The sequence below is a fragment of the Alternaria infectoria genome (genome assembly GCF_024043175.1).
Source record: "Alternaria infectoria strain BMP 0036 chromosome Unknown scaffold_10, whole genome shotgun sequence".
NCBI lineage: Eukaryota > Fungi > Ascomycota > Dothideomycetes > Pleosporales > Pleosporaceae > Alternaria > Alternaria infectoria.
The window spans coordinates 716,347-730,809 of record NW_026250699.1 but is presented as its reverse complement, the minus strand read 5'-3'; the positions used below and the strand labels follow the sequence as shown (position 1 = coordinate 730,809).

The window sequence follows — 14,463 nt, the reverse complement described above, 5'->3', positions numbered from 1 at the left end:
GCCCTGAAAAGACCCGCTGACGTCATGCGCCACACGAGACACTTTGGACAACCTCAGGAGCCTGAATATGCGCGGGCAGTGCGTAAGAATGCAATTTGAGTTTGAAGTAGCCTCTCCCATGGCCGTGATATCATTCGGTTCGGCGCGTCGCTTTCGTGTTCCATGGTCGATGCCGCTGAGGACACCCGGAACGGAACCGCTTCGGCTATATCTGCATCTTTTCTGTCGACCATCCCGAGGTCACTTTTCATCACAACATCATCTTTATCCCTATTTTCCTAGACGCAAATGGTTTCAGGCGGCGATGTAAGCTCACTCGCAATGTCTAAAGATCAAGTTTAACAATTCAAAGGACAAGAACACACCTGCGGTAGTCTCTCTAGCCGCCGGCGGCATAGCTGGCGGTGTGGAAGGCTTTCTTTCGGTACGTCCAAAGAGGCGTTCCGGCCCAGATCCCGTGACTCATACAAATCGCAGTATCCTCTAGAGTTTGCGAAAACGCGTGTGCAATTAAGAGCTGAGAAGGGCGTGCCGACGCCGCGAAATCCCTTCCTAGTCGTGACCCAAGTCTATCAGAATGAAGGCATTAGAGCGCTATACAAAGGCTGCGGAGCGCTGGTCTTTGGCTCAGTAGGCAAAGATGCCGTCCGCTTTCTCTTCTTCGACCAGATCAAGTCGTCTTTTGCAGACCCAGAGACGGGAACGCTCTCCCCTCTGCGCAATTTGTTGGCCGGCATGACCGCGGGAGTAATCGCGTCGATCACCGCAGTTACACCCACAGAGCGCATCAAGACTGCCCTAATCGACGATGCCAGGAACGAAAGGCGCTTTCGGTCCGGTTTCCACGCTACCACCACCATTTGGAAGGAACACGGTATCCTCGGTTTATACCGCGGGTTCGCAGGCACTACCCTGAAACAAGCATCAGCAACGGCTTTCAGAATGGGGACCTACAACATCCTCAAGGATTATGAGAAGGCCAAGAATATCGAACAAAATACGCTGGTGAACTTCGCAAACGGATCAGTAGCAGGCGTTGTGACAACGCTTGCAACGCAGCCTTTTGACGTTATCAAGACGCGTTCACAGAGTGCGAAAGGCACGAGTACTGCCGAGGCTGTAAAGAGTGTTCTGTTGGATTATGGGATCAAAGGTTTCTGGAAAGGCACGACGATGAGATTGGGTCGCACGGTGTTTAGTGGAGGTATTCTATTCACAAGCTACGAGGCTGCGGTGAAGATCATCCTGCCGTTATATCCTGGCACAAAGCAGGCCGAGTAATTCTAGACGCAAAGACATCTAAAACACCGCATACCTACTCAACCAGTTCAGCCAAGTGCCGGGCCTGGCGCTCATGCCTTTCCGTCATATTCGTCGATAACGCTGACAGGCTTCACAAACTTGCCCAAAGGTTTGTACTCCAGATGGTCCAGCCCAAATGCCTTCGGACCTCCAATCTCGATACCCTTCGGACTAGTCCAGCGCTCACTCGCGGTGATACCGATCACCGAGACTAGTAGTCCGTACCGATACTCTGGCGTTCCGATAGCCTCGCCATTTTGCGCATCAATGACCGCGATAAGGTCGGGAACGATAGCCAGAACGTCTTCGTTCTTTTCCTCTCCAGTCGTGCTTTCTCCGGTATCTGGTATCCGTATCGCAGCAATGTTCTCGTTCTTAAATGGTATCTTGATCTTGCCCTGGTACTCGCTTCCCGTAGCTTCTATGATCACCTCGCCGTACACATGGCCCATGTATAGCTTGCGCTCTACACCGACAATCTTGCCCTTGAAAAGCGCACGGCCTGTTTCAGAACCTCCAACCGCATCGATGATTGATTGCGCGACGTTGTCAATTCTGTTCTCTTTTCGGGCGCGTGCTACTTCTCTCCCTATCCTCCACGATAGCGAGATCGTGTGTTCAACGGCCCAACGTCTTGTTTCAGCGCCTGTAACCGGGGCATCAGCTGTTCCGACGGAGCTACCCATCTGGCTCAATGCTGCTCTGATGACCTGTTCGACTTTGAGGTCACTCGTTGCGGTCGGCATGTATAGTGTGTTGCCGTTACCATCGGCCACCGCGACAGGCGCGAACACGATTTCTCGCTCGCCGAAGACGACCGGGGTTGTCTGCCACTTTGTTGGATATGCTCGGCCCATCCAGTCACCGTCTACACATGGCACATTCATGTTAGTTGATGCACCCAATACGAGACCCTGCAAGCCGTTCGAGCCGCCGATTTCGAGAGGGATGATGTGCGTCGCGTAACCACCCTTGATGAGATCGTAGAGGTGATTCTGAGCATCCATCATTCTGAATGAAGGTTAGCAGAGACATGGCGTGATGCCAATACATGACTTACTCATCAGCGGACAGCTTCTCGATGCCGACAGTTGGGCTACCAGCACCGCCACCACTTCCCACTCGCGCATCATCTTTGAGATCATCTGGGCTGACAACGCGAACTTTCCCACCAGACCGTAGGATACCACGCACTCTGAGCATGGTAGAGTAAGGAGAACCTCCGCCGCCAGTACCGAGTATGTAGCAGCCGATGGTGATCCAGTCGAGATCGGTCTCAGATATCCACCACTCTCGGTTGGCTACTTTGGGCTTATACGCAACGATGTCAACCTCCGTTGCTGCATCAACTTCGCTAGAAGCCTCTTCGGTCGAAGGTGCTGCGATGGCATCGCCCGTACCCTTTGACCCAGTCTCTACGTTGCCTCCTTCCTGGTTGACGTTCAGATCTATGAAATCTCCAGCTCGTGAGAAGTCAAAGTCTCCCGCAGCTCTGACCATAAACCGTGTTTTGTGGGCTACGTATTGTAATGGTAGATCCTCCACTTCGACGATAGAGACCGTCTCCGCTGATGCACCTGCTTCGATGGTCTTCCGTTTGGCCTCCTCGCATATTTCAGCTAGTAGTTCTTTCTGCGTCTGCTTCTCCGTAGACTTGACCGTGTCGACTACGGCACTCACTCGCGCCATTGCAGCACCAATAGCGTTAGCTACACCGGACCATTGAGGCTTGATTACTCTGCTTGCTCCCTTCAACTCGTCGGGAGCTATGACTGCACCACCACCGACAAGCAGGACGGGAAGATCATCAGGTGATGTCTTCATCTTGTCAATGATTGATTCAAGCATCTTTGTCGTCTCAACTTTGAAGGCTTGGATGTCATCGTCTTGCAGCTTCCCTCGTACTTTTTCTGGCTGGCCAATCGCAACCTCGGATGAAGCAGCGACGGTGTAGTCAGTCGCTGTCGGAACATCACCACCGAAGACGAGCGCCTTTTCTGGTAGCTTATAACCCACGGACTCCGGCCCCACTTGCATCTTCTCTCCAACTCTTCTCACCAAGCTACCACCTCCTAATCCTATACTCTTCACATCGGGATACGAGAAGTTCATCCTCACACCCGAAAGCTCCGAGTACGCGGCCTGTTGCCTGGGAAAGCCGTTTGCGAGCAACAAGCCCACGTCGGTGGTAGTTCCACCGACATCCACAACCATCATTGCTTCGCCATTCTCTTGCCTTCCGACAAGGAAAGCAGCACCACGCATACTGTTCGTTGGGCCGGATGAGAATGTTCGGATCGGTAGTCGGCTTGCGGCTTCGCCACTCAGTATCGTGCCGTCATTTTGGGTAATGAAAACAGGGCAGTTCAGTCCAAGTGCCTTGATTGGTGTCTGGAATGATGCTATCGTCTTCCTGGCGAATGACAGAATCGAGGCGTTGAGTATCGCAGCGTTCTCGCGCTCTAGGAATCCCAGGTTTGCGACGGTCTTGCTAAGAACGATATCGACACCGGCTCCTAGCTCACGCCGAATGATGTCCGCAGTACGCTCTTCTTGCTTCTCTACCGTATCGATAGGGCTGAAGACGCCGTTCACGACTATACTCTTGATTTTCTTCTCTTTGATAATCCTGCATTGCTCTACTATCTCGTGCTCTTTGATGTCGGAGATCAGGCTTCCATCCACCTCCAGCCCTCCTTTGATGAGCGCATAGTGTCCAAGGATGATGTTACGAAGAGAAGCTGGCCAGTCGACACATGGCGGTGCATGTTTGCTGAAAGACCCAGAGAGACGGAGGACGGCGACTTGAGAAAGACGCGTTCGGTCGCGGGTTACGACCGCGTTGACAAAGTGGGTCGTTCCGATTGTCACGCTCGCAACGGAGGATGGATCGACTGAGGCGGATTTGAACATCGTGGTGATGGCGTCGGCGATGCCATGGCTTGGGTCGGTAGTAGTGGGTGCCTTGTGCCTGAGTTATGGTAAGAGCTCGCGTTCTCATCAGGGGGTGATCGACTTCCGGTAGGCATCATCATGGATGTTCTTTGGGTCTTATGAAGGAGCAAGGAAGCGTGGCGTTCAACGTATGGGTATAGGACTCGTACCAAGCAACAATTCCCCGGTCATCTTCACCCGATCTTATAGGATCAATGATGACTCCGTCAGTGTTGGTTCTATGCGCAGTATTAGCCTCATGGCTCTCGTAGTTCTGATGCACAGTACATGCCCACCGACGTCAACGCCTATTCGCAGATTCTTTCCTGTCGTCATCGTAGCCGTGGATACTTCCAAGATGAAAGCCTCTTCTGATCGAATTGGAGCTGGCTGGTCACGATGCGTCCAGAATCCATCTGATAAGATTTCGATTGGTGGGGCGGGCTAAGTCCGGGATTCGGAGGTTCGCGCCCCAAGCCGCCTTCCTACTTCATCGCTCACACATACCCCACTTTTGGAGTTACCTGCTACTCCAATCCTTTACCCCGTCATCAACAGTTTGCCCATTGGTAGCAGCAGAGGTTGAGACGGGATTTCTTCGGCGCTGATCACTGCGCTCGGATGATCAGATAAGATAGGCGCAAATACCCCTCTTTCTAACGGCGGATAAGGTGCTTCCCGCGTATGCTGCATCGTCGCCCCCGTCGGCGCATTATCATCTTCACTAAACTTGGGTCGGCGTTAGATCAGCTAGATTGGGGTGACTCCGAGCGCGGTTGATAACAAGGGTAGCAACACTAAGATGGCAGAAAGAGCTTACCACTGGCGTTCGTCGCAATTACTTCTCTCCCAGCCTCCTTGACTAGCGACGCGTCCCTCGATTCGCGTTCATCATGACTTTGAGACAGCGCTTGAGGAATATCGATGAGAAAGTACGTCTTCGTGGAGACGATGCGAAGCATGAGCAAACAGATGCATGGAGCAACCGCGATTTAATCCCCCTCCCGCCGGAGCGTAGGACATGGGGCTGGTTCAATTTCTTCGGGTTTTGGGCGATTTCATCGCTGAACCTCGCGAATTGGCAAACACCAAGTACCTTCTTGAGTAAGCTACATCACCTGACTTTTGTCGCTCTCGATCGCTGATATCACCGAAGCTATGGGTTTATCTGTCTCACAATCTATTCTTATCATCGTTGTGAGCTGCCTTTTGATCGCTTTCTTCTCCACACTTATTGCCTGGGTTGGATTGAAGTGGCATATTGGCTTCACGGTACAGAACAGGTATAGTTGGGGAATGCGCGGAAGCTTCATACCTTTGTCGCAAAGAATCCTGCTCAACTTCATTTGGAACGCCGTTCAATGTAAGTTGGAGTACTTGAGGATGAGCCTGGTACTATGATGCTAATCTGAACCAGGTTGGAATGGTGGCCGTCTAGTCGCTGTATGCTTGACCGCGATCTGGCCTTCGTATGCCCGTATGCCGAATACTTTTAGCCCCAACTTCCCTGCTACCACCGACCAGTTTGTGGGATTCGTGGTCTTCTGGTTCATATCGACACCTTTCTTGTGGCTGCGACCAGAGAAGTTCAAGATACCGTTCCTCATAGTCTGCCTCTGGTGCGGCATCGGAATGTTGGCATGGATGATCTGGGCAGTGACGACCGCTAAAGGTGTAGGCCCTCTATGGAATGCTGGCGAGAATATTCCTTCGGGTTCCGCTTGGGGTACGTCGTGGCTCATAATGGCTGGCATCAACCAGAGTCTTGGCGGAATTGCTGCTGGCATTACGAATGGTAGCGACTTCTCACGCTACTCGCGTGGGAGAACACCCTACATGGTCGGTACTATCACTAGCTGTGTGATCACCAGCGTCATCGTCTCGCTAGTTGGTCTTGTTACGACTGCTTCGGGACAAAAGTTGTACGGAGAAATCTATTGGAACCCACCCGATCTACTCATGCGCATGATGGACAACGGTAACGGCTCGTCGAAGGCACGTGCGGGGGTATTCTTCCTGGCTGCAGGTTTCGCATTTACCGCAATGTTCGAGAACATTTGCGGAAATGCTGTCTCTGGTGGTATCGACCTTGCTGGCCTTTTTCCACGCTACATCAACATACGTCGTGGTGCCATCATTACGTTTGTGGCGGCATGGGTCGTTCAACCCTGGCAGCTCATCAACCGTGCCACTACGTTTATCGCCGTACTGTCTTCCTTTTCGGTCTTTCTAGCACCAATCATCGGCATAATGGCATGCGACTACTTCCTTTTGCGAAAGAGAAGGATCCGCTTGAGTCATTTATATCGAACTGAAAACTCGTCGTATTGGTTCAGCAAAGGTTTCAACTGGCGCGCGATACCCTCATGGCTATGTGGATGGATCCCGACGATTGGGGGTCTCATAGTGACAGTAAGGGGAGATGTCGATCCACCACGGGCTTTGGTACAGCTCTACAATATGGCCTTCTTCATAGGTGAGTAAATTGTCTTACGACATTGGAAACTGAAGGGCCACTGACACCTTGATAGGATTCTTCATCAGCGCTTTCATCTTCTACGTCCTTAACAAGATCTTCCCAGTTCCAGATATGGATCAGATCGATCCCATCGATCTATATGGTACCTTCACAGAAGCGGAGGCAAAGCGAGCTGGTGTAGCTCCGCTAGACGACAGCCCTGTTTTGGGAGGGGTACCTGGGCGAAGATCGACCGAAGATGTTGTTATTTACGGAGAGAAGTGTGCGTGAGTGGGGTAGCATGTTAATTAACTACTACGTAGAGATCAGTCATGTGCAGGCATGGAATGTAGGCTCAGCCAATCGTTTCACGTTACAAACCTAGCAATGCAGCGACGCCGCATTGCTGCATATGCACCGCCCCAAAGCGTAATGCGCAACGTTCAGAGTCTAGCAAAATGGCGGGGCTGAGCGAAAGACCGGGTTCAGACGAGAAGTACCTGCTACTCCGTGACCCGTCGCTCATGTCCATCTTTTCGCTCCTTTTGCCCTCACTTAGGCTACACACTCGATACGCTTCTAATCGTAACCTCGACGCACGATCGAACACCAGGATCTCGCGATGACTGATTGCCAACCTGATAGCTCACTAGCAAAAGCCGATTCGCCGCTGATACGCGACACCAAACAATGCGACGCTACATCCACCCCACAACCCCTACCAGCTCATCATGAACATGATGCTAGCTCGCAAACACGTGCAAAGATCCATTGGCTCACTCCAACTACTATGCTCCTCTCCTACCTTCTGGGCATCGGCCTCGCTGTAGGGCATCATCGATACTATACCATGCTAGATGGGGACGTCATTGGCTCAACGGAACGACAACAATGGTCATTACGGTATTTACCATGACAGACGCTTGTATTTCAGAACTGACCTTGGAGAGATTTGGCAACGCCTTCGCAATCAGCATTTCTCTGAGCCTCAAAATCGCGGTCGGAATTGCGTACACTCAATTTCTTTGGATGCGTCTCCAGAAGCGATCAATCAGCCTCGGGTCTATCAACGACTCTTTCGATATTTCGAGCAATCTTTATGCCTTCTTCAACTTTGAGCTCATTCGGAAGCTCCAGCTAGGGCTTTTAGTCGCACTCATGTTATGGTAAGTCGTTGATACATTGTTGGACGGCTATTACTCACCGTACCACAGGTGCCTACCGTTACCAACATTATTCGCTCCTGCAACGTTATCAGTCGAGTCCAGGACATCGCAATCCAATTCGATGGAGCAAGCCCTGAGAGCGGATGTCAACAATCGCACCGCATCAGACGCGTTCGTGTACAGGGACGCGTCGGATCTGATCTACATCACCGGTCCATCGGCTCGAATGGGAAGAATCACTAGTGCAGTCGTAGGTTCAGGTAGTCGTCTACCCTTCGACAGCCCTTCCTCTCATCAAAACACGTCGTACGAAACGCAGAACTTCTTACCATCGCTGAAATGCGATACTGCAGATTCCACTGTGATCGAGGATGTAGTGAAGTCAGTGGACGGAGACCTTTTCAGTGGCGTTACGAATATACAAAACAGAACCGCGGACAGCTTGAACTGGAACGGAGATCAATATAGAGGAGAGATTGGCTATCTTGGACTTATCTACCCTCGAGGTCTAGGTTATCCTAACCCAAGCTTAACCTGGAACAACAATCAATCGGCCAGCACGAATCATTACGTCTTTGCTATACAGAGACGGCCAACAGATCTCGAGCACCTATCAGACACAGAATATCTGTCGTGTGTTTTGTGGAATGCCTCCGTATCCTATACCGTAAAGACGCGAAATGGAATTGTCGGCATTGAAGACATTCACCAGGACTTCGTTAACGAATTTGATCCGAGGTATGCCATTGTTGATACCTGCAGGGAGTTACCTTGCTCAGGGGGCCTAGGATCTCCGGCCTATTCCGGATATTCGCTTGCATTATCAAGCTACTTGCTTGGATATGTCGCTTGGCGCCAGGATGACGCGCGCTCTCGGTATCTGTCCGCTGGCCCAATTGGCACGACAGCTCTATCTACGGGAGAGCAGTTCTATAACATGACTCGCAATATGAATGAGGCTAGTAAAACTATCGGCAACATTCAAAGCCCTTCAAACGTTCGGAACATTACTTTTCGTGAGGACATCGAAGCGTTTGCGTTGAATGTATCATTGAGTATTCTCAATGATGCTTCGCTCTGGTCAGTCACTAGTCTTACAATTTGTCAAAAGCTAACATTATGACCTAAAGCACGAAAGTACCCGTAAATTTAACCATATATAACGACGCTTTTGTCTACACGTACAACCCGCAAAATCTCCTCATATCCTACGGGGTGGCTATATTCGGCAGTACTATCGCCATATGTTTTGGACTTTTCGCAATCCTCAGAAATGGCGCATGCTACGACAATCGAGTCTCCACTTTCAGCGCTGCAATGCAAAGTTTTGATGTAAGTGCGAACCGTGATGACACCTCTGGTCAGTAGCTGATAGCAAGTCAGATCAAGGAAGCGCTCGAAGATTCCCAAGCACGTGTAGCACAGCCGCTGAACAACAAAACTGCGAAGATCAAACTGAAATTTGATGCAAAAGAAGGTTTTGTGCTTGGTAAGCGCCGGCAGGCTAGCGAAAGTTGAACTATCTGCATCACTGAGCAAGACTGGTATGCATGCAAGGTCTAGGTACTTTTGGGAAAACACTTCCATTGTCGTTTCGGATAATGATGCCTCTTATAGAGTGAATAGAATCGACTGAATCAATCGCAAACATCTAATTAATCTCCGAAGCCTTCACAACCGTACCAAACATATCATCAATCTCCGTCAACGCAATCTTCTTGACCTGTGCAGCCGGAATATCCTTCATATCGCGCTGACCAACACCGTCTTCCACAACAAGAGCCTCGTATCCCAAAGTAGTCGCTTCGCGAGCGGTACTCGACACACAACCATGCACCATGTATCCGGTAAGAACAAGTTTCTTAAGCCCAGTCTTCTTAACAACCTCTGCTAGATCAGTCTCAGAGAAAGATCCAGCGTGTTTCTTCCACACGACAGGCTCGCCGTTGATAGCTTCGATGCCGTCCATCTCCTTGGTGAGCTTGCCGTTGGGCTTGAAGATAGCCGCTTTGTCGTCGCCCGTGTTGTGCAGGACGTGGACGATGTGGCCGTTTTGCTTTCGGTATTTCTCAAGGAGGCTGGAAATGGCGACGTTAACCTCCTTGTAGTCTTGAGCGGGTAGACTTCCGTGGATGTATTCGTCCTGGGCGTCGATGATGACGAGAACGGAGTCCTTGACCGATGCTGTTGAGTTGGGGACTCCGATGACCGAGCGAAGAGAGGGAGTTGACATCTCGGAAGGCTGGTTTTGGGTAATTGGGAAGTTGAGGAGTAGATAGTGTATATAGAAATGATCAATCGTCAGGCAGTTGATTGAAGCGCCGAGGGTGATGGATGTGTTGGTTGACCATTTCTGTAAACCCGTCGACCTTTATATCGTCGACCGATAACCCCTGCGAGATCCTCCTACCTTCGTCCGTCACATACCGAGACCAAAATTCTGATCTGATATCGTAAGCCAGCGTTATGTTTCCTTAATTGTTCGGACCGTGCTGTTTGGTGAGCTAGCAAAGAAATAATGTTACCCCATACGGTTAGCCGGATTTCTGTGGACTGATCACTAACCAGAGCCTCTTACTAAGGCGGACACGTCTCGTGCGAACATCACTTCCTGTCCCTCACTCAACACCTGTCACATCGTATAGTGTGCGATTCAGCCCCTCTAGTCCAGCAACGCTCAGTCTCCCCCCTACAGCTTTCGCACGCTTTTGGCTCCCGATTAGGAAAAGATCCGTAGTCTGAAGAAGGGAGGACTTGAAAGGTTGGTACGGATACAGAGGCGCGCTCGAAGAGCTGGAACGTACTTGTAGGATGCGCACATCTACGGGCAAACTGTGGATCGGGGAAAGGAGGAGGCATTAGATCTTCGCGGCGGAGAGGGGTGGAGGGAGGGATGACAGAGAACCTTGGAAGGCAACTGTGGCACGTGTTAGATTGGGGCGCTGGTTGTAGCTATGGGTCTGTACTTGCAGGAGGAAGAGAATGATGTTGATATTGAGATCGGATCGCTCTTTGTGCCGGTGCTGTCATGCGCCTTTTGATGTGCACGTGTAGTACTCTCCGCGTCGTCTCTAGCCTGGAAAGAGCTCGCGTCAAGCCGCTTACAAGCCGTCTTCTTGTATGAGGTGAGCTCTAGATCTTCGGCCTTTCTCTTTGCTGCCATGATGAATATCGAGTGGAAACCTAGTCTAGTAGGTGTTAGTAAGGCAGCATGTGTAACGGTTGAGAATGAACAAACCGCGCGACTAGGCCTCGAGGCTTAGTATGAGCGTAGTGCAGCTGCTTAGTAGCTTCTTTGGTCTGACTATGCCTAATAGCACTGTGGCAGAGAGAGCCTGTTGATGTAGGCGGCATAAGTCGTTGCTTGATGGGAGGAGCATCTAGATATCCCCCAAGTCGGCGCTCGGTTAATAGCTAGGGACGTGCAGTCTCGCAATCGGCAGAACGGTGAATTTATAACTAGTCAATGAAAAGCATTCTTGGGGAGAGTTTACTTGTGCTAAGACTGCTATATATGCGCTATGAAGATTAGATTGAACTGTGTACTTTTGCTTATCGCGTTCTTCTATGCATTGTCTCTTGCCTGCCTTTCCTTGCGCTCCTTAGTTACTGTGGCCTGGCAACCGCTACAAACTCTCCATCTACACCATGACGTTTTGCACCTTACGCACTGGTGCCACTCGGGCGCGTGGACATCGCAAACCATAGCCCCGCCACAACCAATCTGCCGTAGCGTCTCTCCATGGTCGGTCTTATTGCAGTCGTCAACATGACAACGGTGTCGTACACTGCTAGCGCATTTTCCACCCTTTCTACCTCGGCATACAGGCCCCTGTTTCACCTCTTCTTGGGAGTAGTATTCGATGCTGTCGCATGTGTCGCATTGTCTCAGGCCAGCTGCGTGGCGCTCGCACACTCCAATGCCTGGAGAGAAGTATAAAGTTAGTATACGTCTCACATGCGCTCGGTACAGCGAGCACTTACCGAAAATGAGCAAAACCGCTATATGATCACGACAGTCCTGGACTCGGCACCGCCTGCTATTGTACTCCATATCATTGGGCAGCCTGATTACCCGCTCGTTTGCGTTGCGGTAGCTGGTTTGCCACGGCCTGAAGCTTATCTTCCTCTTCTTGTTCGGTGGTAGAGCAGGTGACGTTTTCTCTGATATCTCAAAGCTTATCTTCCTCTTCTTGCTCGATGATAGAGCAGGTCCCTCATACTATGGGCACCTGTCACATCGTACAGTCTGCAATTCAGCACCTCTAGTCCAGCAACGCTCAGTCTCCCCTCCACAGCTTTCGCACGCTTTTGGCTCGCTCTGGGTGTTGTTCATCTTGTCGGGCAGGGTATGTCGCGGAATGGTCAGACGCTTTACCTCGTCGGGCTTCTCAAGCTGTTGCGGTGGAAGGCCAATGATGAGTAGACTCGTGGTGATGGAGTACGGATAGCCACCAAAGAAATCGGTGCTCTTTCGGTCGCTGCAAAACCCGTAGTGTAGGGTCGTTGCTGGTTTTCCTTATAGCCCACTCCGCAGCGAGATCGTCCACTTTAAGGTGCGCGAATGAATATGTTCCCTTCTTCGTATACAAACAAGGGTATTAATTACGGCTGTAAACACACGGGATGAAAACAGGATAGCAGCATATTCGTAAGAGTGAAAGCTTAGGACTCTGAAAAAAACAAAAACAAACAAAAACAAACAAGGGTATTTGTCTGCGAACGTATCGTAATTCATACTCGTCAGGCTGAACTGTACAAGAGGAAACTGTCCCGCCATCTGCCCCCACGACCTGTTGGAGGTCGTGAGTCCGTCACAACCTGGGAAAATGAAGAGCACACGGATCGGGCGCCCTGCTAGCTCTTGGTAGTGTAGGATAGCCTGCTTGATCGACTCGCAGTAATGAGAGGTTTGGCTTAGCTGACCGAAGACGGTTTCCATGGAGGAGTCGTGTCCCAAAAAATACGGTAGGTATATTGGCGATGCGATTTCCATTTCCCACACGTTATCAGGATGCGCGAGTCTAGTGTGGGGCGCAGCCAGACGATTGCAGACACGGTTCCATGTGTTGTATAGCGCATCCATGTGAGCGTGCGCTTCCGTCTCTGCGTCCTGGCATGCGGAATCTTCCTTGGATCGGGGTCCGCTGGATCGCGAACAAGACAGCACGATATCGAAGGTCTCTCTAATATCGTCGGCATTGTTGTGGACATGTACGTCTGTCCCAAATAGTGCTCTTGCGTCAGGGCAGCACGCATAACTGACGGCAGGGTTGATAGTAATCGGTCTGTCTGAGCGGGTGAGAGAAGGTCGCACGTCGACTCCGTCTTCGTCGATCTGTATGAGTAGACCCTTTGAGCTGCTGAAATCTCTCCATTTAGGCCCCTTTATATTGGCGGTCCTCGTAGCCGACCAACGTCTCGTCAATCTCGTGAAGAGGGCGTTCGGTATCAGGCCGTCCGGCTCGTGCTCGAGAACAGCCATGATTGTGCGAAGCTTTGTGACTACGAATGCCTTTCTTTGAACGAGTATATCCATGTCGTCGGATGTCGCTCGAGCCAGTATGTCGGCATTGGGCGCTGAACTGGACACGGATTTGGACGCTGAGGGGGACGCGGAGGTGGGCGCGGGGGCAGCGATGATGGTACAGTATTCATCCTGAATGGCCTTGCTCCATGGTCCCACTTCAGTCGTCTCAGCCGTACGGCGCCAGAGTAATTTGGCTTTTTGTGTCGAACATCCGATCCATGGCTGGGTGATGGCGTTCGGGTCTTCCTTCTATGAAACGGTACGATGGTAGGTAGGTGTACTCAGCATACGCACTGCATCGGGTGCACTCGACCATATTTCTTTTCCACTCGGACCGATCGCAAAGGCGAATCTAGATGCCGACTTCCTAGTAGCGTTGCATCGCGCGAGATCTAGCTCTTCAAACTACACCTACGTCATCGATCCGGTAGTGCCGAGCATCAACTATATCCAACTGAAATCCATCACCATACTTGGTATCCTTACCTCCCTCAATACCAGAGAACAAGCTTTCAGACACCATGGCACCAGGCGATAACCTACCCGATTTTCTCACGAACACCAAGCTCGACCCCAGCTTCGACAAAGACATTCTCGACACACATCTAATCTACGATTACGATGCGCAAGACAACGATGGCAACCCCGAAAAATGGCGGTACGAACTATGGTGTTTCTCTTCGGAACGTGTCGTATATGCCATCCACGGTGGTCCAATGGCTGGCCGTATCAACTACCAGCGCGCAACATACCAATGTATCCGCCCCGGCGAACTATGGCAGATCAACTGGCTCGAAGAGACAGGCAGCATAGTTTCTGCAGTCTACGACATCAAGGAGAAGAAGATGACGACGTTGATCGCCTTCTCGGAGGGCCACTGGAAGAGGGCGAAAGAGGCGCTGGGCGACAAGAGGAAGAAGGAGGATCTGGAGAGATGGAGGGGGCTGGCTGGTGTGGGAAACCAGACGTCGAGGTTTATGCTGAGCGAGCAGGCTCATGTTGTAGAGGTGTTCAAAGGCAAGGGTGAACTGGTGCCGATCAAAGAGAGAGATCCCCTGTTTTGAGTGTGTATA

General features: G+C 51.1%; 5 protein-coding genes across 5 annotated transcripts; 3 read left to right on the top strand and 2 right to left on the bottom strand.

Annotated features, from left to right (window-relative positions):
• Positions 1-288: 288 nt before the first annotated feature.
• On the top strand, positions 289-1,281 carry J4E92_006680 (uncharacterized protein; the record flags this gene model as incomplete). The annotated part of the gene is made up of 3 exons (XM_051498047.1): positions 289-306; positions 353-424; positions 478-1,281. 3 exons carry the CDS (start codon positions 289-291, stop codon positions 1,279-1,281), a joined length of 894 nt encoding a protein of 297 aa, XP_051351773.1.
• A 71-nt stretch (positions 1,282-1,352) lies between these two features.
• J4E92_006679 (uncharacterized protein) lies at positions 1,353-4,215 on the bottom strand (the record flags this gene model as incomplete). Its single annotated transcript, XM_051498046.1, has 2 exons — positions 1,353-2,313; positions 2,363-4,215. The coding sequence occupies 2 exons, from the start codon at positions 4,213-4,215 to the stop codon at positions 1,353-1,355; spliced, it is 2,814 nt and encodes a 937-aa protein (XP_051351772.1).
• Positions 4,216-5,532: 1,317 nt separating this feature from the next.
• Positions 5,533-6,985, top strand: J4E92_006678 (uncharacterized protein; the record flags this gene model as incomplete). The annotated part of the gene is made up of 3 exons (XM_051498045.1): positions 5,533-5,599; positions 5,654-6,712; positions 6,768-6,985. 3 exons carry the CDS (start codon positions 5,533-5,535, stop codon positions 6,983-6,985), a joined length of 1,344 nt encoding a protein of 447 aa, XP_051351771.1.
• Positions 6,986-9,511: 2,526 nt separating this feature from the next.
• J4E92_006677 (uncharacterized protein) lies at positions 9,512-10,093 on the bottom strand (the record flags this gene model as incomplete). The annotated part of the gene is made up of 1 exon (XM_051498044.1): positions 9,512-10,093. The coding sequence occupies one exon, from the start codon at positions 10,091-10,093 to the stop codon at positions 9,512-9,514; it is 582 nt and encodes a 193-aa protein (XP_051351770.1).
• A 3,818-nt stretch (positions 10,094-13,911) lies between these two features.
• J4E92_006676 (uncharacterized protein) lies at positions 13,912-14,454 on the top strand (the record flags this gene model as incomplete). The annotated part of the gene is made up of 1 exon (XM_051498043.1): positions 13,912-14,454. The coding sequence occupies one exon, from the start codon at positions 13,912-13,914 to the stop codon at positions 14,452-14,454; it is 543 nt and encodes a 180-aa protein (XP_051351769.1).
• Positions 14,455-14,463: the final 9 nt, after the last annotated feature.